Below are 26,428 nucleotides of genomic sequence, written 5' to 3'. Positions count from 1 at the left end.
TGGCTGCGACTGCTAAAGAGATTACACGCATGCGCTGTAGTATTATACCGGCGGAGGCAAAGAGGCTCTGGCCCAAGCGAAGTGGGGGAGAAAAGAGACAAAATTTGACAGGTCAGTGCCATTGACAGACACAATGTTGACGATATATTATGAGTGACTACCAGAGATTATCTAATTTAAGGACAAGAAATGACCAATGGTTCCTGTTGTATCAAGGGATTGGTGTTTAGTTTGGGACGAGAGGATGAAGGATCGCACCAGACTTAGCTTGAGGCTAGCCAACGTTAACTGGACCAGCTGTGGGGCTTACCAAACTAGCTAGCTAACCGGGCGCTACTAATGCGGTTTCCAAGCAATGGTTATCTGAAAAGCTTTTCTTCCCACGGCTGACGGCAATGGCGAAGCATATATACGAACAGCTGATTATTTGGAAGATGTCCGTTCTTTTCAAGCATCTCACAGCCGTGTATAGTTAGACCTGGCAGTGTCACTTTGGTCAATGACATGGTGGCTTGTTGTACACACAGGCGGTTTGTGAATGTGACATGAAAGCGGTAGGTGTGGTATTGTCGTTGTACACAGTCACACGGACTGTAATGTTATTGTTGTATCCCCCAGTATGATTATTACTGAGCTCATGACGGGCAATCAGCCGGTAAACGTAGTGTTAATGAGCACTGCGATGTCTGCCATTGTGCAGGAGACAAGCTGATCTCAACACCGCCTCTTCCATTTAGACATTGCTAACTTTAGCATGCAAATGTTTATGTAGCATTTGAGGTGTCGGACCTGAAGGCGGATTTGTAGCTTGACAGCTGAATCATTGGTTATATGGAGATCATTTCTGTCATCGCCAAATTACTCCGCTACAAACGTAAGCCTATGCCTTTGTTTCCTGGCATCACTGCTTTTTGTATCGGTGGTTAGAAATAGACACCGGCCAAGCTAGCTATCTTGACACTGTCTTGATTAGCTTTGGGGAAACACTATTAAGTCATTAGCCGGTTAGGTAACTGACGATTATAACTGTCAGGATACGCTGTCAGCGGCGGTTTAAAGGAGGAGATCCAGTGATGGTTGACGTCCAGTGTTTTCATTTAAAACTCCGCCGGCTCATCCCGTGTGTTCTACATTCCCTGGTCGAGCTTTGCATGGTAGCAGCCGTCTCTGCCAATGCGGGGGATGTGTCTGTGAATGGGATGTGGTTGTGAATGAATTGACAGCCTTTTGTCTTCGCATTGCTCTGTGTTCATTCGTGCTTTGGCACCACCAGTACAGGGACGAGAGAAGAGTATCCTCATGCCTTGACCCAGCTAGTTGATGATTGATGTGAGCTTGGCTTGCACTGTGACTGTGATTACCTGACTGGTCAAATGTGACAGCACAGTGCATGTAAATGGTGTGTTCACAACATGATCTGTTTTATATTGTTGAATCTGTGTGTAACACCTGTTCATGTTCACGTGTAATGCCACTATTGGCATATGTCAACGCACTGTTGAATGTGTGACACATTCTCCTGTAACTGCTTCTCTGGTGTTGAATGTGTGCTATGTAGCCTATATAAGCAGCCGTGGCCGAATGAAATTGCATTTATGCCTCGGAAGGGGCCAGGCCCAAACGGCTCCCCAAGGGAGTAGTGAGGCGGGACAGTACCATGCTCAGGGTACCTCAGTCATGGAAGGTGGAGGAGAGCACTGCTACTCAACCCCCACCAACTTGGTGGGTCGGGAGTCAAACCCGCAACCATTGGGCTACATGTCTGACACCCTAACCGCTTGCCCATGACTGCTTGTTGATCTAACGAGTGTCATATCCATATACTGTGTCTTCATGGTTTGAATGTGAAACGCATGTTCTGCATCTATCTGCTGTGTGTCGCTCCCATCAGATTCCACCATGAGTCAAGGTCAGGGGAAAGACAATGGGAACGCTAATGCGCGCCTCAAGAGCTACAAGAACAAATCGCTCAACGCAGATGAGATGCGGAGGAGGAGAGAAGAGGAGGGCCTGCAGCTACGCAAACAGAAGAAGGATGAACAGGTGGGAAACATCACACACTAACTAGGCAGTATCACACACGCTAGGAAGGATGAGGAATCCCACACACTAAGAAGGATGCGGAATCACACACACTAGGAAGGATGAGGAATCACAGACTAGCTAGGAAGGATGAGGATTCACGCACACTTGGTAGGATGCAGAATCACGCACACTGGGTAGGATACGGAATCATACACACTAGGAAGGATACGGAATCATACACACTAGGAAGGATGCGGAATCACACACACTAGGAAGGATGTGGAATCACACACAATACTGTAGGTAGGATATGGAATCACACACACTAGGAAGGATGCAGCATCACACACGCAAGATAGGATGCAGCATTGTCACTTACTGTACGAACAGACCGCTGACGGTAAAAGCATTAAAAAGCTGGAGAATCCTGCGTGGAGGATGCAGGATAAGGAAACAGAAGAGGATGAAGAGCTGAAATGCGCAGCAGCACATTAGAGGAGATTGGCTGTAGAGGATGAGAGGTAGTGGTAGAGGAGCCTGGAGTCCTCATTTTCTTACCTAAATGAGACCTGTGGACTGGCTATTAGCAGGCTTTCCTTCCCGTCGGCTAACTTAACCAAGTTTATCACTTACCTATGTTCTTGTAATACCCCCCAGGTCATTACTAGCTATACTAGTAGCTAGTATAATAGCATTAGATGCACATGAGGGCCACAAGAGATGTGATCCAGCAAGGGTACTGCATATACACTGCAGACCTTTTCTCTCATCACTTTTGATCATAACTGAAAATCTAAAACTAAGCTGTAACTTGTGACGCGTGTATCACAAGGTGAGCACTATTGGTTTAATGTGTGTGTGTGTGTGTGTGTGTGTGTCTGTCTGTCTGTCTGTCTGTCTGTCTGTCTGTCTGTCTGTCTGTGTGCGCGCGCAGTTGTTCAAGAGGAGGAACGTGGCAACGGTGGAGGTGGAGGGAGCACTGGAGGAGGACGGCATGTCGGACAGCGGATATCTGGAGTCACAAGCTAACAACATGGACCAAATAGCGGTGAGCAGATACGCACATAGCTGTGTGTGTGTTTGGGGGGTTGTCATAATTGTGTCCATGTGTCTGATGGTGAGCGATAGAGAGGATACATGGACCAAATAACACTACACAACATAACACATGGCTGTGTGTACTTACGGATGTTCTTGTTATTGGGGTGGTTGTGTGTATTTGGACCTTGGTGTTTATCTGTCTGTGTTATTGCTCTTATTTCTTACTGAAGAGACTTTGTGTCTATCTATCTATCTATCTATCTATCTATCTATCTATCTATCTATCTATCTATCTATCTATCTATCTATCTATCTATCTATCTATCTATCTATCTATCTATCTATCTATCTATCTATCTATCTATCTATTTCAGGGGGCTGCGATCTCGGATGACATGACTCAGATGATCTTCTCCAGTTCTCCTGAGCAGCAGCTGATGGGCACACAGAGGTTCAGGAAGCTGCTATCTAAAGGTGAGGGAGTCCATGATTGTTGCAGAAGTGTTGAATGATAAAGGAGCACCCAGCACTTTAGGGATGTTATAGTAGACTAAGATAAAGCACACCATGTCTACCCAATGCAAAGGAGCGTGCTCAAGTTCAGTCTCCTAAGGGGGGCGTTATCCCCTTCTTCTTCTCTCTCTGTGGTGTTTGGTGGCGGCTTGCATAAGATGTGCGACGTCGCCATCTACAGTGCTAAGGGAAATCCATATATTCTCATCTTCCGCTGGTCTACTAAAGGGGTGTTCACCTGACGTCACATGGATTCTGAAAAAGTATGGTCTTGATTCGCCGCTACTTTATCCAGTCTCTGTTTGTGTCTAAGGTGCATGTCAAACTGGGCAAACACACCGGCGGCGACAAGATTAAGAGACAGAGAATCGCTGGACTGTGCGGCAAGAGCAATACGAGCAATAAAAGCATTAGAGTATGTCCCTTAAAAGCAGAATGCCAGCATTCTGACATTGTCATTGGCTGTGGTGGCTTTCGCCGAACTGCATCATAGCTCATTTGCATAATATTCGCTGAATTCCAACTACAAACTGTCGCTCAAATCGGCCCCTTGTCGCCAAAATCGCTTTTGTCTCTTCTGTCGCCAGCGACTCAATACAAGGTCAATTACTTCCTTATCAGGTTTCGCTCAAGTCTCGTCTGGTCTATTCATGCTATAAGGTGGACCTTTAGGGAGCCGTCTGTAAGGCGCGGTCTTAATCAACAACATCAGTGTTCCAGCCTTCTTGCTGTTTGCTTATAACGTCCATGGCTAAGAGTGATGTTAGTTTGATGTTGATGGTATCTCTGTAGGTCAGTCTGAGTCATATTGTTCTGTGCTATGCTGTTCAGTAAGCAAGGAATAAGGCCCTGGATATGCTTTGCGGCAAGATGCACAAATGACTCCATGACGCCATGCATATTTTATTTCAATTTTTTACATGGTAGGGTGCCTGACACAAGGTACGCAGACTTGCGCGCACGGTGCAAAATTGACACAACTGTGAGGGGCGATCAGCACTTCCAAGTTCAGGTCGTGTCGGGGTCAAAACAACGATGAAAAATATTGATGAGCGCCTCGTTGGCTACCTACCCCATACCTGATGCCTCCAGTTTTGTGCGTAGTGTTCTGATGGCTCCTCAGAAAGTATGTCCTCTTTCGCGCGCAATTGAGTTAAGTCACACACAGCAAGCATATCCTGTGCCTGAGGCAGCTAAGGCATGTATGGAGCAAGTGACGCCAGCGAGAGTGTTTACATGTCCAGTGATGCCAGAGAGAGTGTTTACACATCAGCTGTTCGGTGACGTGAGGGAGTGTTTCACATGCAATACTTCAAGTGGCGCCAGAGAGTGTTCACTTCAGTGTTTCCCGCAGAATTTCTGTTAATGAAAGTGGTGGGGCTTTAACTGATATCAGAGACGGGTGACTATCATCATTGGAAAGGCTACGCCGTGCAGTATGAGAAATATGATATGAAATGCTTAATTTTTTTTGGGTGACACTACATCCACATCACAAAATGTTCATCTTTTTTTGGGGACGTAGCGACGTTGATGGGTCTTTGTTGTAAAGGCGGGCGCCTTGGCAATAAGTGCTGGGGGAAATGCTAGTGTGTTTTTGAAGTATTTACATGTGAGGTGTTTATCTCGTTCTCCAGAGCCCAACCCACCCATAGACGAGGTCATCGCCACGCCCGGAGTGGTGGACAGATTCGTAGAGTTCCTCAAGAGGAGAGAGAACTGCACACTACAGGTACACACACACACACACACATACACACACACACACACACACACACACACACACACACACACACACACACACACACACACACACACACACACACACACACACACACACACACACACACACACACACACACGGTCCTACATACACACACAAGCACACAATGCATACAGAATTCATTAACATTTCCATGGTGGTAACGCGGTGCACTGTGTGATTTGCTGCATGTCAACATTTCCCAGGAGGACACGGGTTCGAGTCTAGCCTGGGTCTTTTCCCAACCCTACCCTATCTCCCTCTTCTCTATACTGTCCTATCTGATAAAAAGGCACAAAAGGCCCCAGAAAACTAAATCAATAAATAATATAAAGAAAAAAAGTGTGGTTGTGTGTGTGTGTGTGTGGGTGTGTGTGTGTGTGTGTGTGTGTGTGTGTGTGTGTGTGTGTGTGGTGTCTCTGCACTTTGAGTTAGCGTGTGTGACTGATGCAGTATCTAATGATTTTGTGTGTTGCAGTTTGAGGCGGCCTGGGTGTTGACCAACATTGCGTCGGGGACATCCCATCAGACCAGGGTGGTGATTCAGGCTGGAGCCGTTCCCATCTTCATAGAAATGCTCAACTCGGACTTCGAAGACGTGCAGGAACAGGTACAGACACACACACATACAGTATACGGTACACACAAAAACAAAGCTAACCTCATTGTATAAAATCTGTAATCAAGCCACCCCCTCACATGCTTTATGGCCGGGGACATGCTTGCTGTGAGCCTTAAATTTCGCATGCAGGAGGTGGACAGATGTCCATGTAGCAGGGTGTATGCAGGGTTGTAAAAAGTATTTGAAGGTGATAAATTAAAAATCCCAAATTTAATGGCCTTAAAAGTTGTAAATTTGCTCAAAATGTATTATTTTTGGAAAAACAAGGTGTTTTTTTGGCATTTTGATACAAAAAATCTTTGTTTATTCACCGTTTGTCACAGTTTTTTCATACACCAGTGATTCGCGCAACAGTAGCCACCTGACCTAGTTCATAGCAGAGTCGTGCCGTAGGTCTATGCCGTAGAAAGCAGACTGTTGAACAGGAGGCCTACTCTGGAATCCCTTTCGGTCGTCGAAAGTGTAATGTATGTTAAGTTAATGTTAAGAAATTACAAAAGATGTCTTGTTAATACTGGCATCGGAATGTCGTGATGGTTGTAAAAAAATCTAAAAGTAGTGAAAAAGGGTATTAAATGGTAGTAAATTTTACTTCAAGATTGGTGTATATACCCTGTAGGGAACAGGCACGCGGCTCTCATTAGTGTTTTCCAACATTCTTTGACTCTATCGCGACCTCATTTTGGAAGTTTGGAAGATCAGCCTTCGCGATTCTGTCTGTATCACTGTGCACAAGCGCCTGCGTACCTTGTTTCTAGTGCTCGATCACGTGCAAAATTCGCATGGCAACCATTGCCAACATGTTGGTGCATGAAAAGTGCACACGCAGGGATTCTTAACCATAGGGCCGCTGACCAAATTTGGGCCACGCTCACAACCTCCTGGGCCGCAGACAAGTTTCACACCAGTGGGCTGTGAAGGCTGTGGGACCTCTAGCTATCAAATACTGCTGTGCGTCTTTTCCCTCAAACGCAACTCTTGTCATAATAATAATATGTCATACAAGGCATGTAACTCAAAGTGCTTAACAAATGGGAAAAAACATTGTTTGAGATAGATTTAAAAGGAGAGGTATAGAGGAGAGGCAGAAAAAGCAGGAAGGCAGAGGAAGAAGAGATAGACAGAGAATGTAGAGTCATAAGGTCAACGTAGGTTAGGACCAGGATTCTTAGATGTGTAAGGTCCATAGTGGCTGGGCCTATCATAAGTCATAGATAGTCACACAGAGATTGGGCGCTCAGGTGCGGCCCCTGGTGGCATCAGGGGTGAGGAAAAACTCCCTTTCGCTTGATTCATAGTTTGTAAGGGGAAAAAAAAAGCTCAGTGAGGTCTGAGAAAAAAGACCCCCTATAGTCAGGAAGAAACCTCAGGCAGAGACCAGCGGCCACCTAGGGGAGCCCCCTGCCAGGGCTGGTAGGGGTATAGTCGGGGTAGTAGGGGTATAGTCAGGAAGAAACCTCAGGCAGAGACCAGCGGCCACCTAGGGGAGCCCCCTGCCAGGGCTGGTCGTCATAATGCGATGACCACACCTCACTGGGTTTTTTTTAATTGTGGGGAGATTCATCAAGAACAAGACGGTAATACACTTTGGAGATGGCTATTTGGAAAAGGAGAAATGACCAACCGGTTCCCAGCTGATTTGCCGACGTCTTGTGTGTTCTAATATCCTCACGTTTTACTAGTTAGAATTAGGTGATCAACGGTTAGGCTAGTTACTGAATCTTTATCCCTTATACTTGTCCAAGTGTCACTAACATGACAGTCCTTTTACAAATTTCCACGATATTGGAAAGTTTTCCGTCAGGCTGTGGAATTTCTGCTCTTCTCACGTGTTGTTTCCACATGAGTAGAAAAGCGTCATGAATTTACGATCAGCAGATTCATGAAAAATCTGAAGTCAAGAGCTGTCACGCAAACTTTGAGCTGTCAGAGCTGTTCAATTGTGTGAATGACTCTGTCTCGCTAAACTGTGAGTGGATTTGATGAGTGAGATTAAATGAGATTAACATTAACATTTAATTAATACAGTGGAAGGCTATCCATTGTGGAAAAAATACTTCATAGCCTATTTATTTATAATTTATATCATAATATATTGTATTATATTATTTTATATCATCATAATGTAATACAATATTGTGTAATATAATAAATGGGTAATATGGGCCCAGGGACACTGCACTGGAAAAAATGGGCCTCGACGTCAAAAAGGTTAAGAATCCCTGTCCTACAGCAAGCATGTCCCCGGCCTAAGACACTTTGGTGTGTCTGTGTCTGTGTCTGTGTCTGTGTGTGGTGTGTGTGTGGTGTGTGTGTGGTGTATGTGTGTGTGGTGTGTGTGGTGTGTGTGGTGTGTGTCTGTGTCTTTGATATTCCCCACTAGGCGGTGTGGGCTCTGGGCAATATAGCAGGAGACAGCACAGAATGCAGAGACTACGTAGTGGACTGCAACATACTACCCTCCCTCGTACAGTAAGTACTCTATACTATACTATATACTACACTATACTATGCCATACTACTAGTAACATACTTCCGTCCCTCATACAATAAATACACTGTACTACTCTGTACTACTACACTATACTATACTACTATTAACATGCTACACTCACTCTTACAGTAAGCATACTATACTACACTACATTATACTACACTGTACTACGCTATGTTATACTGTACAGTACTATACTATACTTGTACTTGTATACTGCACTATGCCTGACCGATAATGAGAGAGAGAGGGAGAGAGACAATGTGGGTGTGGGCTGGCTGTGATCTCTTGTAGATTATTTGTGGTCTCTTGTCTGGTTAGGAGAGTATATGACATTCAAGCTCTTGTAGATCATGTGTGAGAGACTTTGTGGAAGTGAGAGAGTTTGTGGGTGTTGGTGACGGTATTTGAGCTCTTGGAGATAATAAGTGATCTTCTGTCTTGCAGGCTCCTGGCGAAACAGAACCGTCTCACGATGATGCGGAATGCTGTGTGGGCACTTTCCAACCTCTGCAGAGGGAAGAACCCCCCGCCAGACTTTGCTAAGGTAACTAGGCAACCACTGGAAACACATACGCAGGCACACACACCTGTGTTCAGGTTGTCATCATTTGTTGTTCTCTCTCGTTCTCTCTCGTTCTCTCTCTCTCTCTCTCTCTCTCTCTCTCTCTCTCTCTCTCTCTCTCTCTCTCTCTCTCTCTCTCTCTCTTCCTCTTCCCCTACCCCTGTGCCCCGCCCTCCAGGTGTCTCCGTGTTTGAGCGTGCTCTCCTGGCTGCTCTTCGTGAATGATACGGATATCCTGGCTGATGCGTGCTGGGCACTCTCCTACCTGTCAGACGGGCCCAATGACAAGATCCAGGCTGTCATAGACTCTGGGGTCTGCAGGAGACTGGTGGAGCTGCTGCTGTAAGTAGTCATCTCATTGGCCTATTAGGGTTCCACTCTCTCATGATTGGTTGAGAGGCAGGCATAGACCCTGGAGTCTATGGCTGAGATAGTTGACTGGCTGTTGGGAGAGGATTGTTTTACTAGGGGCGAACGCGATTGGGCGATAGGCCTTCGGCTCTCTCAATATGTTGAGACAGTCATCGACTCCAGAGGACTGGCGTAGCTGCTGTAAAGACAAAATTATCCAAAATTATGGCCAAACGATGCCCAAACCAAAACAATTCCTAAACCTGACCGTCAGTAAAGGCATGTGTTTGCACGTGTATTTTGCCTGAAAAGGCGTGTCCACACCTTCACTTTGGCATAGAGTACGACATGGAAATTTGAAAGAGCGTAACCCTCAACGTGAAAGTGGTACCTAACATTGCGTTGTTGTTGTTAGTTTCAAGTTTCTACGTTTATTTAGCCATTTCAACAATATTGAAAAACAGAGTGAGAATGGGCAGATAGAATGTGTGAATTGATGTGAAAACGAGCAGATCAAGAAAAGCACAAGTTTTTAGCCTTCCTCCTGATTGTGAAAGTTTTATCACTTTATGAATTGTAATGGCAAAAAACTGTGTGTGTGTTTTAGACATTCGGACTACAAGGTGGTGTCTCCAGCACTGAGAGCGGTGGGAAACATTGTCACCGGAGACGACCTACAGACTCAGGTACACATGCACGCACACACACACACACACACACACACTTACATGCACACACACACACACACACACACACACACACACACACACACACACACACACACACACACACACACACACACACACACACACACACACACACACACACACACACGCACGCACGCACACACGCACTTATGAGGACTCACACACACACATACACTCATACATCAGAAAATGTAATATAATTAGGGGTGGGCATAGATTAATTTTTTTAATCTAGATTAATCTCACTGTAATTATGAAATTAATCTAGATTAATCTAGATTAATCTATATCAAAATGGCTCATTCAGAATAGGCACGCTAGCAAAATAATGCCGAAAAAAACCTTGGGGTTTCTTAAGACAGATGGCGCCTTAGACCTCATTAGGCGCATTAGTATCTCATCTTCAAAAAATGGTTATGTTGATACTTGGTGATGAAACAAGGCCGACAGGCGGACAACAGATGCGTCCCTCTATGCCAGTTCCAACCTTTTTCCCCCCCAAAACGCCCCGCTGGCCTCCTCCTAACCTGTCAACGCCCACCCCCCTCTGAGGATGTGCTTTTTGAACTTACGGTTCCATAATATCGCGCTGGGGGTGTGGTCACGCATACTCCCATTAGATTCTCCCCGGGGCTAACGCTGCTCAGCCGACTTTCGAGCCTCGCGGCGCGGCCTGTCTCGCAGCTGACACCGGGTAGACCAAGCGAGATAGCAAACGGCGAACAGCCGTTTGCACACATTACTCACCCAATATCACAACACAGTGTGTACATGGCTTAAATGCGATTGTGTTTTGGTCCTAGATAACATTTAAGCCCCGTTATATCCTTATAGAAGTATAGAAGTAGTCTGGTAATACTGGTAAAAAAGTCTGGTAAAATGCTAACATTAGCTTACCCGGTTAGCTCAAAACATCGAGTGATCAAATGGCAATGTGGGGTAACCTACTTGTGTTACATACGTTCGTGGTGCATTTTTACATCAATCCGTGGTAGTCTTGACATTTATAAGCATTTAGGGTCTTTATATTAAGCAAAAACGTGATGTTGGAAATCACAGAAATCGCCGCCATTTTTTTGCAAAAAATGTGTAACTCCCGTCCGCCTTGTGGTGGACACGGGAAGGAACAATTGAAGGAATGCGTTTCAGACAGCGTTTCAGACAAGGAATGCGTTTCAGACAGCGTTTCAGACAAGGAATGCGTTTCAGACGGACGGACGGACGGACAGATACCCTCTATTATAGAGATGCTGGGACGCATCTAAAAATCACTGCAATATGTGTAAAGTGTGTCCAATATATTAGGAAGCATTTACAGTTATAAGATACTGAAATTTCAAAATGAACAGCGTTATAAATTGTAGAGGCAAATACAGATAAATCTATCAAACATTTAGGCTATTTAAACAAAATTACCTCAACAATTCAGCATTTCTAATGGAGAATCTGCCACTGACTGGTAAAAAGAGCAGCGGCTCTTTAAGAGAGGGAGGAGCTCTGCGCACAGTAGGCACAGCCAGAGAATCTCTAACAGGGCACAGCAGCCCTCAGCAGAGCCAGGCTATCTAGAACCTGCAGCACTGGCACACGGCGATTTGGCCTAAACCTGACAATTGTTTTCAGAGTCGAGAGAAATGAATTCAGTTTGCAAAAAAAAAAAATCAAGCGCGACAACCGCGAGGATTATTACCGTTTGACATGAGAATATCTCACTGAGTCGCAAATGTGCGCGATTGCAACACAAACATTCAGTGAGAGTAGGCCTAGATATTGACAGTTTCAGTTTGACAATCTTCAAAATGCATATCACACGGAATGTTTTGCAATTATGGCACAGGCAAGATTTCTGGAAGTTGTTTAGGCTATGTGTTCCATGCAATGTGTGAGGAAATGTAGGCTATGTCGGGCTGGTAGCCGACTCACACACACAATAATATCTCTCTTTGCTCACCTTAAACAATAACGTCTCTTTAGTCTACCACGTATGAAAAAGCACTCAAACAACACCTACTACGGCAGAGGGATTAGTGTTTTCAGTATGCAAACACTTATTTAGTAGGTCTGCTGAAGCAACAGGTGGAGAGGAGAAACGACTGGAGCGCAGTCTGAAAGCGTCTGTCAATTAAACGCTATGGTGACGTGCATACCCAAACTCCAAACCTATATTTTGAGAATAGATTAACGTGCGATATTTTCTTTATCGCGCGACAAGAGTCTCACATTATCGCAGCACGTTAACGCCGATAACGGCCCACCACTAAATATAATATAAATGTCATATAATGTACAACATAATGTAGTCTTCTCTAGTGTTATGTAATAAAGTATAATAGAATGTACTGGTAATGTAATGTACTTCTACTACAGGTGATCCTGAACTGTTCTGCTCTCCAGTCCGTGCTCCATATCCTCCCCATTCCTTAAGAGTCACAATGGATATATTGTATTAAAAGACCAGTTATGCCAATTTCAATATGCTGTTGTATTGCTCACGCTACCCTTGACTTACCAGTACCTGGAGATGCTGCATTTTTCGGCTCAGCCCTTTCCGAGATCTGAGCTATTCTAATGGGGGCAGATTTTGTTTACATTTGAAACCATTCTTAACATAGGCCTACTCCAAATATTTTCCCAAAAGGTATCACTGTTTGCTAGTTGTTCGCTGATGTTGCATAAACTTTTTGATGTTATTGGGAATAAATCAAGATGTTCTTTTTTTTTAATGCAACACCTGCCCCCATTACAATGACCGGAATCTCGGAAAAGGCTGAAGGAAAAAATAATGATTCTCAAGTACTGACAAGTCCAGGGTAGTGTGAGCAACTGCATGTTGAAATTGGCTGAACTTATCCTTTGATAATGTATTGTATGATAATATCCTTTATATTTCTATTTCAGGTGATCCTGAATTGTTCTGCCCTCCAGTCCCTCCTGCACCTCCTGACGAGTCCTAAAGAGTCCATCAAGAAGGAAGCCTGCTGGACCATCTCAAACATCACCGCCGGCAACCGTGCACAGATTCAGGTACGCATCACATAATGCCATTTGTAACCACGCACAGATACAGGTACGCATTAGGGTTTAATATTTTTCCCGAAAATGGCATGAATCAAATCCCGGGATCTGACGGCCCATTTCCCGGGAATCCCGGGAAATCCCGGGTTTTTTTTTTTTTTTTTTCAAATTTTTTGATCTAGTCATGTAGAGGCTATAATTCAACTGTTCCTCCCAAACTGGCATTTTGTATCAAGTTGTTACTGTTTGTATCATTATTGGGAGAAAGGAATTAAGATAAAGCTCTCCTATCCACCAACACAATAATAATGAAGTGTAAGATGATAGCCTGTGCGCAGCATGCAGCGCTTATCAATGACGGTGGATTGTTGGTGGAGCTCACGACTTTCACCTATAAGTTTGATGCAACAGTGGGTTGGCTATTTTCCATTAAGGAATTGTGTTTGAGGTTGTGCGCAAATCATGGCACATTGTCCTTCACCTGTGGATACACGTCTACCGCCAGCTTCATGAGAACAATGTTTCACTGTCGGCTACTGTGATAAGCGGTGGGAAATATAGCCTATACGATGTCATCTCAATAGTGGAGTTCCGTGCATGGGATTTCATCTGGGTCAGTCAGAAATGGCAGTTTGCTTTAGCGCCAGGAAGAGTGTTTTTTCAAACAAGAAAACTGGTTCATCATAGGCAGGTAGGCCTATGCATGGCTAAACTGACTTTACCGTTTGCCCAAGTGCTATCGTTTTCCTCTGGTAATAGCACCGGGCGTCACTAGGTGACCTCGCGCGCATAATAAACCCATTAAAATATAGGCATACACTTCAGTGTCTTTCAGAGCAATATGAACCAATCAGCTCGGCTTTGCAACTAAACAAAATACTTTCCTGATGTCTACTTAACTAAAATAAGCTGCATTTTGTCTAATATTTGGAGACATCGCCTTGCCCTTTCTGCAGAGCGATTTTGGGAAGCGCCTCTCTCTCGTTCTCTCTCTAGTTCTCTCGCTCACACACAAAGCGACGCTTGCACTCTTCGCAAGACATATGTCACTTGACTCATCTTGTTGGATAGAGCAGCCAAACTTGCAAGCTAGATAGCCAATAGTTTCGATTGTGCTGCTTGGGGAGGAGGCAAAATTGGTACAATTTAGGCTGCATGAAAGCATACACGTTAACTTTCACGTTGTGCGATGGATGGAGACAAGTTTGGAATCGCTCCCTCTCTCACCCTCTCTCGCTCACACACACACGCGCGACGTAGGCTAATTCTCTGCACTCTTCGCAAGACACTTGACTCGTCTTATTGGATACCATCCAAACTTGTAAGCTAGATAGCCAATAGTTGCGATTGTGCTACTTGGACTGGAGGTATTTAAACTTTAAACTTTAAAATTTAGGCTGCATTAAATCATCCACACGTTTCAACTGTCACATTGTGCGATGGGTGGAGACAAGTTGGGAATCGCTATAAGTTAGAGATTTTTTTTAAACATGGGCTGGCAAGATGTAAATTACCTGCACTGCTTGAAAAAGACGATCGACTATGTGCCTCAGGCATCTTAAATACTAAAAACTAATAGGCGGATGGCGGGCGGATTCGGTTTTGGAAATTGGAGAAAAAACATTAGGGCGGGTGGATTAGAAATTCTGAGAAGCGGTTGCGGATGAAATAATACGTCAACCGCGCACCTCAGACATTGCTGAAATGGGCCTGTACTGCTGCTGCTTAAATGAGCCTGAAGTGTTACCGCTGCTAGATGGCACTGTTGCTTATGTTGCTGGGACAACAAATAGACACGCACTTAATTTTTTTTCCCGGTTTCCCGTCATGGCTTTCCCGGGAAACGGGAAATTGTTTTGATCAGATTTCCCGGGAATCCCGGGTCCCGGGATTAAACCCTAGTACGCATCACATAATGCCATTTGTAACCACGCACAGATACAGGTACGCATCACATCACCATCTACAACTGCACACAGATACAGGTACGGTTCACATATCACCATGAGCCACTGTGAACAGACACAGGTATGGATCATGTATCACTATTAGCACTGCACATAGATACAGGTGCTGCACACTTCACACATCACAGCGGCAACCCTGCCTAGATACAGGTACGCGGCATGTACTGTACGGATACAACCGAGATCACATCAGATACAGTTAGGTACCTGAAATACAGCTGTCAGCCACACACACACACACACACACTCGCAGACACACACACACACACACACACACGCTCGCAGACACACACACACACACACACACACACACACAGACACACACACACACACTCGCAGACACACATTATGTACAGACACAACTTTCAACAAATGTAATAGATAGGTAAAAACTGAAACTGGTCTCTCTCTCTCACACACTCTCTCTCTCTCTCTCTCTCTCTCTCTCTCTCTCTCTCACACTCTCTCTCTCTCTCTCTCTCTCTCTCTCTCTCTCTCTCTCTCTCTCTCTCTCTCTCTCTTTCTCTTTTTTAAGCACATGTCTGACATTGATACATTTGTTGATAAGTGGTGTTATGGGGAAGGTCTTTTCTCTGTAATAGAGGGGAGTTGACCTTTTCTTTGTCTTTTTAGCCGAAGACGTAGCTTGTTTCTTTATTTTTTTGATGGAGTATGATTGGTGTTATAAATGAGCTATGAGGATTTGTTGGATATTTTTGGCGGTTAAATAATGTGCTTTCAAACATCAAAAAAAATCTCTCTCTCTCTCTCTCTCTCTCTCTCTCTCTCTCTCTCTCTCTCTCTCTCTCTCTCTCTCTCTCTCTCTCTCTCTCTCTCTCTCTCTCTCTCTCTCTCTCTCTCTCTCTCTCTCTCTCTCATCAGATGGTGATCCAGGCCGGTCTGGTTCCTCCCCTCATCAACATTCTGCAGGTGGCCGAGTTCCGCACCAGGAAGGAGGCAGCCTGGGCAATAACCAACGCCACCAGCGGGGGCTCTACTGAGCAGATCAGGTCTGTGTGTGCACATTACACTTAGCTGACGCTTTCATTTATTCAAAGCGACTTACAATTATTTGTCAGGGTATTGGTTACGGTCTCTGGAGCAATGTGGGGTTAGGTGCCTTGCTCAAGGGCACTTCAGCCATGGATGGAGATGTAGGGAGAGGCCAGGGGGGATTTGAACCTCCAACCTCTAGATTGAAAGACCAACTCTCTGACCACTAGGTCACGGCTGCCCCACAGAGACAAACCAACGCAACCAAAAACATAACCTCCTTGGCGGAGGTAAAAAAAAATAAAAATAAAAACCTATTGCGTCTTCAATGTGCCATTTTTCAGTAGAGTAGGTAATGTTTCTGTTGTACCAGATAAATTGACTCATGAATGCTATACAGCATCTTGTAAGTAAGCTGTATTTTACACATTTACTCCTTGCCAAATACACACCCCTTGTGTGTGTGTGTGTGTATGCACATGCGTGTGTGTGTTCCACTCGCGAGGGCCTCGCTCATTCTCGTGGGTATTAATTATCAGGATTAACGAGCTTCAATTGGATTAAGGAGCTTCACTTCTGAAAGGCCAAAAGCACCCTCTTGTAATTCACAACTCTGTTTAGCTTCCAAAGCCATCGCTCTCTCTTGTAAGGACTGCTCAGCTGCCACTTGTATCTTGTCATGTCTCCATCTCCCACAGCCAAGTCAGTTCTCTTGTTACGTACACTGTTCAGTTCTCTAAAATTGACAGTTCTCTCCTGCAATGTTATGTCTTTGGGAGTTCTCTAAAGCTGATGATGAAAGCCGATGGTTATACCACGTTAAATACATACTGTACAGTGCCCTCCATAATTATTGGCACCCCTGGTTGAGATGTGTTTTTTAGCTTCCAATTATTTCATTTTTTTCCTAAATAATATGGGACCTTAATGGAAAAAAGACAAAAAACCAACCTTCAATACAAGTGCATTTATTCAGTGGGGAAAAAATCCCACATAAAGAAATAATTATTTGACATCAAATAATGTGTGTCACAATTATTAGCACCCCTGTTGTGAATATATTTCGTACAACCCCCTTTTGCCAACAAAACAGCACCTAATCTTCTCCTATAATGTTTCACAAGATGGGAAAAGACAGAAAGAGGGATCTTCAGCCATTCTTCTTTGCAGAATCTCTCTAAATCATCCAGAGACCTGGGTCCTCTCCTCTGTACTCTCCTCTTCAGCTCACCCCACAGGTTCTCAATGGGGTTGAGGTCAGGGGACTGAGATGGCCATGGGAGGAGCTTGATTTTGTGTCTGGTGAACCATTTCTGTGTAGATTTGGCCATATGTTTAGGGTCATTGTCTTGCTGAAAGACCCAGTGACGACCCAGCTTCAGCTTTCGGGCAGAGGGCAACAGATTTTGATTTAAAATGTCCTGGTATTTCAAAGCATTCATGATGCCATGCACCCTAACAAGGTTCCCAGGGCCTTTGGAAGCGAAACAGCCCCACAGCATCACTGAACCACCCCCATACTTCACAGTGGGTATGAGGTGCTTTTCAGCATGCGCATCTTTCGTGGTACGCCAGACCCACTTAGAGTGTTTGTTGCCAAAAAGCTCAATCTTGGTCTCATCTGACCAAAGCACACAGTCCCAGTTGAAGCCCCAATACCGCTTGGCGAACTCCAGACGCTTGCGTTTATGATTGTGAGTGAGGAAAGCTTTTCTCCGTGCATGCCTCCCAAACAGCTTGTTGGCGTGTAGACAGCGCCTGATGGTTGATTTGGAGACTTTGTGACCCCAGGATGCTACCATTTGTTGTAATTCTGTAACAGTGAGCTTTGGAGATCTTTTGATTTCTCTTACCATCCTCCTCACTGTGCGTGGTGGCAAAATAAACTAAGGTCTTCGTCCAGGCTTGTTTACCACTGTTCCAGTTGTTTTGAACTTCTTAATTATTCCTCTCACAGTGGATATGGGCAGCTGCAGTTGAGTGGCAATCTTCTTGTAGCCTCTGCCTGACCTGTGAAGGTCGACGCACATCTGCCTCACTTGTATGCTGTGTTCCTTTGTCTTTCCCATGTTTAAGAGTGGATAAGAGAAATGGCCTCGGTGTCACGTCATATTTATACCCCAGGGAAACAGGAAGTGATGAATTACTAATTAAATGTTCCTACATACTCTGGTAAACTTTGTAAACTACTGTAGAAATGACAGAAATATATTTATTTCCTGGGAATTGTTAAGGGTGCCAATAATTGTGGAACAGGTGATTTAATGAAAAATAATTATTTTTTAGTCAGGGATTTTTTTATTTTCTTACAATTCATTTGAGTTGAAGGCTACATTTTCCTACAATTTTCAGTGTGACAGTATTCTTCTGCAATAAACACTGAATTTATTTTAAGGCTTTTAACACATCTCCTCTGAAATATCTGACCTCATCTCCAAATCCACGCCCTCCACCTGTCAGCTTGATCCCCTCCCCACAACCCTTGTCAAATCCTGCCTCCCCTCTCTCCTCCCATTCATCTCTGCCATCATCCACTCCTCACTCTCCACTGGTACTGTACCCTCTCTGTTCAAAGTTGCTGCTGTTACCCCTATACTAAAAAAACCTGGCTCTGATCCCTCTGACTACAACAACCTCCGCCCAATCTCCAACCTTCCGTTCATCTCCAAAATTCTAGAAAAAATTGTAGCTTCTCAACTCCATTCCCATCTAACTCTTAACTCCCTCTATGAGCACTTCCAGTCTGGTTTTCGCCCCCGACATAGCACAGAAACAGCCCTAGTTAAAATCACTAATGACCTGCTCATGGCTGCTGACTCTGGCCTACTCTCTATTGTCATTCTCCTTGACCTCAGTGCAGCCTTTGACACCATCTCGCATTCCATTCTTCTCCACAGACTCTCCTCAATTGGCATAAGTAACACACCCCTTGACTGGTTCCATTCTTATCTCTCTGGCCGTTCTCAATTTATTCAAATGAAGTCTTTTAAATCCAAGCCCTCCCCTGTCACCTCTGGTGTGCCTCAAGGTTCTGTTCTGGGGCCCCTCCTCTTCATCACCTACCTCCTTCCCCTTGGTAATATCTTCCGCAAATTCAATATTAATTTCCATTGCTATGCTGATGACACCCAGCTCTATTTATCTGGCAAACCCTCTGACACTCTCCCTCCCCCCTCCCTCACCACCTGTCTTTCTGAAATCAAATCCTGGTTCACCTAAAATTTTTGAAACTCCTACTTATAGGCACCAAATCCACCTTATCCAAAGCAAATAGTTTCTCCTTCTCAATTGATAGCTCTCCTGTCTCCCCCTCCCCTCAAGTTAAGAGTTTGGGTGTCATGCTTGATGGCTCTCTATCCTTCCTCTCCCACATTAACAACATCACACGGTCTGCTTATTTCGACCTACGACCTACGACCTGCTTATTTGCCGTCTCCGCCCCTCTCTCACCTCCCATTCTACCTCCATTCTTGTACACAGTCTTGTCGCCTCCCGCATTGATTACTGTAATTCTCTCCTCTTTGGTCTCCCTCAAAAATCTCTCCACAAGCTCCAACTGGTCCAGAACTCAGCTGCCCGCATCATAACTAAAACCCCTTCCTGTCACCATATTACCCCTGCACTCCAACATCTCCACTGGCTCCCTATCAAATTTAGAATTCACTTTAAAATACTTCTCCACACCTTCAAGGCTATCCACAATCTTGCCCCTCCTTATCTATCTAATCTTATTCATATTGCTATTCCCTCCCGCCCCCTCCGTTCCTCTTCCTCCATTCTCCTCTGTCCCCTCTGCCCGTCTCAGCACCATGGGGAACAGAGCTTTCAGTTGCTCTGCACCTCAGCTGTGGAATGCGCTTCCCCCTGACATCCGCAACATTGAGTCTTTACCCCTGTTCAAATCAAGACTTAAAACTCATCTATTTCAATTAGCCTATTCTTTATGATTCTTTAACTGTATTTTGTTTTATTTTTTTATTTTTTCATTTATTTTCTTTATATTTATTTTTTGTTTACAATCTGTTTATCTGTCTTGTTTTATTTTGCCTCTCTCTGTACAGTGTCCTTGAGTTTTTTGAAAGGCGCTTTTAAATAAAATGAATTATTATTATTATTATTATCATCTGAACCAGGGGTGCCAATAATTATGGAGGGCACTGTATGTTGAGTTCTCTAAAGCTGATGTTTGGATGGATGGCTAACACATCTATGCATTTCTCCAATGCTGTCAATAAGTGCTTGACATAAACATTTTTGCTTACTAGCCATTTTGGCTAGTGGTTTTCCTGACTTACTATCCATCATTTTCTTAAGCACCATAGCAGCTATAATGTAAAAATAATAGGCTGTAATTATATTAGAATACTAGAAAATTAATTTTTCATATCCAGTAATAAGTTACCGGCAAAATGGCTAGTGATACTCATTTTGTTACCGCTTCTTTAAAAATGGCGCCTTTGCGGGTGTCAATGTTAAGCCCTGCTTTCCATATTTTCTTGTGATGCTCCTCTTTGTTTAGTAGCTGTCTCAGCCTGATCCCCAGGCCCACCCTTGGCCTCCTCCAAAGTCCACTGTAGTGAGTCTACTGCACATCTCTCTTGAAATTCAACTGCATATCTCTTCCCAGCTCTTATATACAAAATGTTGGTTAAATATCCACCTTGACTGACTCTTGGCTGCCAACCACACTGCATGACACACTGGAGGGAGCTGAGAGCTTATTAAAGGAACAGTTCACCTCATTTCAGGAAATTGCTCATATGTAGTTAAGTCCTGGTAAAATGTTTCAATAAATAGGGCAGCTGTTTCATAGTGGTTAGGGAGGCAGACTTAAGATCAGAGGGTTGCTGGTTCAAATCCCACCCTTACCTCTCCCTACACCTCTGAGCAAGGCACCTAACCCCACGTTGCTCCAGGGACTGTAAATCGCTTTGGATAAAAAGTGTCAGCTAAGTGAAATGTAGTAATGTAATAATGTCAATAACATTTTTTCTCTATGTTGTTTGCATTGCCCATTTTAAAAGTATAGCTGTATTAAGCGCAGCAATGGAAGTCTATGGAACCAAACAAAACATCATCAAATGTACTTATAAACCTCTTTAAAGCAGGGTGAACATTTATCATAGAACAAAACGGCAATTCAATTCCATCTAATGATCTCCTGTGACTTGATGCTAATGGTTCTATCCACTTCCAATGATTATGCTAAGCTATGTTAATAAGTAATACTAATAAATCTAAGTAATGAACACACTGAGAAGAAAATTATACGCACATTCATGTGAAATACTGCAAATATTTGAAAATCAAAAAATGGTCAACTGGTCCTTTAAAGCTGTCACTGCTCACCTCGGCCGTCCATGAGGGAGACTGGGTGTAGACAGAATGCCTCTACCTACAGTTGGACTGAGATCATGCACACACATGCACACCTCCAGTACACCCAACAAAACAATTCCTTTATTTTGGAGTTTAGCTTGTCTAGCCCCTTGCCTTATCAGGTGCTGCTATTTGAATGAGTAACAAATGGACCAATGACTCAACTTCTCAAACACCATCCTCTGCTTTGCTTCTGGGTGTGGTGCTCCCAAAGAGCAGTTTAGTATTTGTCTTCAGGGTTGTTGTGTTATGCCAACTCCTCCCTGCAGTACCACCCCGGCAAGTGAAAAAATGAATGCGTTTCATATTCTTTCTCAATGTATTTTTTTTTTTTTTGATGATGATGGATTTTTTTTTACATTATAATATCTCATCAGCAAACTGTTTGAAGCCAAATCCATGTACACATATATTAGCAGAATGCTAGCAAGTATAGGTCGAAGTCTTCTGCTCTGGTGGAAAACCTTCACTCCCAAAGAATACCTATTCTTATATAATACCAACCGTAGTTCTCAACAGGAAATTTGTATTTTTGAGGTTTATGACTGGAAATTGAAGTAGAATATATCTTAGCATTTAACCCAGGTTCTCTGCCCATAGGTACCTGGTGGAGTCACGTGGAATCCACCCTCTAACATGCTACCCTCCTGTGCCAGACATGCTAACTTCCTGTTGTTAGCATGCTAACTTCCTGTGTGTATGCCCCATTAGGCACCTGGTGGAGATGGGCTGCATCAAGCCGCTGTGCGAGCTGCTGACGCTAATGGACAGTAAGATCGTGCAGGTGGCGCTCAACGGCCTGGAGAACATCCTGAGGCTGGGGGAACTCGAGGCCAAGAGAGGAGCCGGGATGAACCCTTACTGCGCTCTTATAGAAGAGGCATACGGTACGTACACACACACACACACACACACAAACGCACGCACGCACGCACGCACACTGATACTGGGGGAGCTAGAAGCCAAGAGAGGAGCCGGGATAAACCCATACTGCACACTTACAGAAGAGACATTTGTACAACGCACACAAAGGGTTCTTTCCAATATGAGGACTCCCGTCCTCCCTTGCTCACTCTCCTGCTTGTGGCCTTGTGATGACGTTACTGATGACAGAAATGTTTTTTCAATATCTCACAAAAGCGTAATTCTGATGTCATTTTCTCGTTTGCAATCGGGATGGTAAATGGAGACTAGTGCCCCAAAAATTGTTGTGACTAGGCTGGCGGCAGGGAAACTGTATTGTTTTCTCCACGGAGTCAGCGAAATGCGAGGCCACCATCACAGGCCGAGGACGGGAATCCGCATATTGGAAAGAACCCACACACCACACCCTACGGTACACAGATGCTGTTATAAAAGGTGTTTACTTGTAGGTTTACAGTGTGCGTATTCAAATGTGTGATTCTATGCAAACAAAACAGTGCACACATCATCTTCACTGCTGGCACCAGTAGTCCAGTCCAACACACACGCTGGCACCAGCAGTCCAGTCCGGCAGCAATCGACCGCCATCAGCTGTGTCTTATCTGTCCTGTGATTATGGCCTTATTTGCATGCTGAGACTTTGCATTGACATTGAACCAACCACACGCACACACACGCACGCACACGCACAACATCTGCTTCTTTAGGTCTGGGTAAGCTGGATTTTATCCAGGGTCATGATAAGTAGAAGATTTATCAGAAGGCCTCTCCTTTGTGTGTGTGTGTGTGTGTGTGTCTGTCTGTCTGTCTGTCTGTCTGTCTGTGTGTCTGTCTGTCTGTCTGTCTGTCTGTCTGCGTGGTTTGAATAAGTTGGAGTTTCATATTAACATCATCTCCCTTTTCTCACATGTATGTGATAGGTCTGGATAAGTTGGAGTTCCTGCAGGGCCACGAGAATCAGGAGATCTACCAGAAGGCGTTTGACCTGATGGAGCGCTACTTCAACTCGGAGGAGGAAGACGCCTCTTTGGCCCCCGCTGTGGACCTCACGCAGCAGCAGTTCCTCTTCCAGCAGTGTGAGGCCCCCATGGAGGGATTCCAGCTCTAACACACATGGATCACCCCCATATGGACATCCCCCACCCCCCAGCTAAAGCCCTCTTGTCTAACCGTACCCCCACCCCAAGTTCCTCTTCCAGCAGTGTGTGAAGCCCCAATGGAGAGACTCTAGCTCTAACACACAAGGGCGAACCCCCCCACCACCCCCCCCGTCCCTCTGTTAGAGCCCTCTTGTTCCTCAACCACCACGTCAAGCCTACCCCCATTTAAAGCCATTTCCTCATGTCCCCTCTCTCCTCTCCGATCCCCTTCCCAATGCTCCATGTACCCCCCCCTTCCCCCCAGCAGTGCGAAGTCCCAATGGAGGGGTTTCAACTAGTCATGTATCCCCATGACGCCCTCCCCCCTTACAACAGTGTGATGCCCCCATATAGGGACACAGAAACACCACCACCCCAATATGGCCATATCCTGACTCCCCTGACATAGGCCGGAGGGTTACTGGGTTCTATCCCACATCCGGCAGTTATTAACGGCCCTCCATCGGTTAATGGGTCCCATCCACCCCCTGTAATGTGTTTGGGTCTCATCTGCACTCACACATGATTGGTCCATATTACGCTCGTGGGCTACAGTTGAATATTCTGACACAGGCAGACATTTTTGGATGGCGTTCCCCTTCTCAGTCGTGTTATTGGGTCCCACCCCACCCTACCCTGCCCCTTATGATATGGATCATATCTCCCTCATGCGCCTCTTGACGGGACATTTTTGAACCACGACCCCATTCCCGTGTTATTGGGTCCCACCCCCATCATCCTACCCCTTTACGGACGTTTTTGGATGGCGTTCCCCTCGTAATGTTATTGGATCCCATCCTGCCCCTTACGATATGGATCATATCTCCCTCATGGGCCAAGGTTGAATATTCTGATAGACACACCGACACAGACAGACAGACAGACCAGTTAACACAGACGTAAAACACACACACACTTTGGACTGACCGTGCGCCTGTGTGATTGTGATGCCGTGATGACTCAGTGTCTCCTCTCCTCTCGCTGGCCTCGATGGAGAGATGTCGGCCAGTCTGACGTCCCCCACCCCCGACTCTTAAGACTACTTCGACGCACTTTTATCTGAATAAGGTGTTCCATTTTCTTTCGTTTCATATTTCTCTCATATTTTTCTTTTACATTTTTTTCCCCCTTTCTTTTTTCTTTTTTTTTTTTTTAACACTCGATGACCGTTCGGGGAGCTGCTAGCACATTCAGTAGTCATGCTCGTGCTAGTCGAGTCTTGACTAGCAGCTAGTGCTAGCTGCAGCGTTAGCATTTCAAACTCCAGTGATGAGATGGCAACATTGTGACCGCGAGACTTTACATTGTGACTGTGAGACTACATCCACAAGACTTTTTAATGTTGTCCGGACTGCGACTTGACAACGACGACGGAGCCTCTGAGCGTGTGCAAGCTCGGCTCAGATGGACATCAAGCATTCCTACCAGAGACGATGCGAATCAATCTCTCCCCCTTCTCCTTTCCTCTCAAGCAGCATTCTAGAAAGCACCTTTGGAATCATGGGGGCTGGAGTCTTCCCTTTTGACTGAGACCAACGGACAAACAGGACAACAAGCAAACAAAAAAGAAGAATAAAAACTAAATAACAAGCAAACTCTTTAATTGTGATCTTGATCTGACTTTAGAGGATCGGACAGCAGAGACTCAACAGGACTCATTTGTATTCCCATCCCCCTCATCCTCATCTGCACTTTACGCTCAAGACTGAAACAAGGACCCACACACACACACACACACACACACACACACACACACACACACACACACACACACACACACACACACACGACACACGACACACTCAGCCTCCCTCTCTGTGGATTCCCCGTCTCTGAGGCAGAGGAGATTTGAAGGTGATGTTTAGGTGATGCCATCCCCTGGGCCCCCAGTTCTAGATGGGGTTCCCCTCCCCTCAGTTCTAAATGGGCAGAGGAGGTTAGATGTAGTAAGTAAGGCACACAAGATATTTATGATGCTTACTAGAGATTATAAATATGGTTTGTTGTTGCTTGTTGTTCTACATAAACACAACAAAAAAAGCAAAATCTATATTTTGTGATCAGGCTTTTTTCGGGGGATTGCCAAGGATTACCTTTGTGCAGGAACAATTGCTTTCGTGTGTGTGTGTGTGTGTGTGTGTGTGTGTGTGTGTGTGTGTGTGTGTGTGTGTGTGTGTGTGTGTGTGTGTGTGTGTGTGTGTGTGTGTGTGTGTGTGTGTGTGTGTGTGTGTGTGTGTGTGTGTGTGTGTGTGTGTGTGTGTGTGTGTGTTTCCCATCCAAACCAACTCTGGAAAATGAGTTTGCTAGATCATGCTGTTTCAAATGAAGACCGTCGTACCAGTTTAAAAAAACAACGATGAAGAAAAATTGAACCGTAGTGACTTTTTAAAAGCATTTCTGTATCATTTTGTCATTTGGGGGGATAATTTGTCAATAATACCACAGGTGCCATAAGTCCTCATTCAGAGAACGAGGTGGAAAAAAGAGAAAAGAAAAAAACTAAAATACTTCTAAATTAAACTTGAAAATAATTATAATAAAAAAAGAATACTGGTTGATTTCCTAGCTAATGTTGCGCTAAGATTGTTTGCGGAGTTAACGTTTCTTTTTTTAAGTGTTGAATCTCCGTTGAATCTACCAGCTCCTTGTCTTCAATACTACTGCTGTTGTATTGAGTTGTGTTCTCTGTTCTTTGCTGTTCCATTTGCATAAACGCTGTTTCATGGATATGCTGTGTGTGTGTTTGGTGTTTGGCAGAGGTGTCAAAAGTAAAGGTTAAACAAACCATCGGGTTGGAATATGGGCTCTTGTTAGGTTTTTAGTAGGGGTGTAATGCAAAAATCAGGGTTGGGCACGTACCTCGGTTTTGAGGTCACGGTTCGGTACAGTTTCAGTACTGGAAACAAAATGTAAAAACCATTTTCTTCCTCA

General features: G+C 44.6%; 1 protein-coding gene across 1 annotated transcript; it reads left to right on the top strand.

The window, feature by feature from the left end:
• Positions 1-45: 45 nt before the first annotated feature.
• Positions 46-26,224, top strand: kpna1 (karyopherin alpha 1 (importin alpha 5)). Its single transcript, XM_063207482.1, has 14 exons — positions 46-111; positions 1,892-2,043; positions 2,960-3,073; positions 3,441-3,540; positions 5,217-5,311; positions 5,820-5,951; positions 8,347-8,435; positions 8,905-9,004; positions 9,201-9,364; positions 9,981-10,059; positions 12,979-13,104; positions 15,945-16,072; positions 22,146-22,321; positions 23,279-26,224. Exons 2-14 carry the CDS (start codon positions 1,900-1,902, stop codon positions 23,464-23,466), a joined length of 1,635 nt encoding a protein of 544 aa, XP_063063552.1. The 5' UTR covers positions 46-111; positions 1,892-1,899; the 3' UTR covers positions 23,467-26,224.
• Positions 26,225-26,428: the final 204 nt, after the last annotated feature.

This window comes from Engraulis encrasicolus, chromosome 9 (genome assembly GCF_034702125.1).
Source record: "Engraulis encrasicolus isolate BLACKSEA-1 chromosome 9, IST_EnEncr_1.0, whole genome shotgun sequence".
Taxonomy (NCBI): Eukaryota; Metazoa; Chordata; class Actinopteri; order Clupeiformes; family Engraulidae; genus Engraulis; species Engraulis encrasicolus.
Note: the sequence above shows the minus strand (reverse complement) of the source record. Positions and strands in the feature narration are given on the sequence as shown.

What these genes read in the sequence shown, in the direction of transcription:
- kpna1 (XM_063207482.1), top strand. Translation starts at nt 1,900, where the DNA reads ATGAGTCAAGGTCAGGGGAAAGACAATGGGAACGCTAATGCGCGCCTC. An exon ending in GAGAGAACTGCACACTACAG is followed by an intron (nt 5,312 to 5,819) that starts GTACACACACAC and finishes TGTGTGTTGCAG; the next exon opens with TTTGAGGCGGCCTGGGTGTT. An exon ending in CCCCGCCAGACTTTGCTAAG is followed by an intron (nt 9,005 to 9,200) that starts GTAACTAGGCAA and finishes CCCGCCCTCCAG; the next exon opens with GTGTCTCCGTGTTTGAGCGT.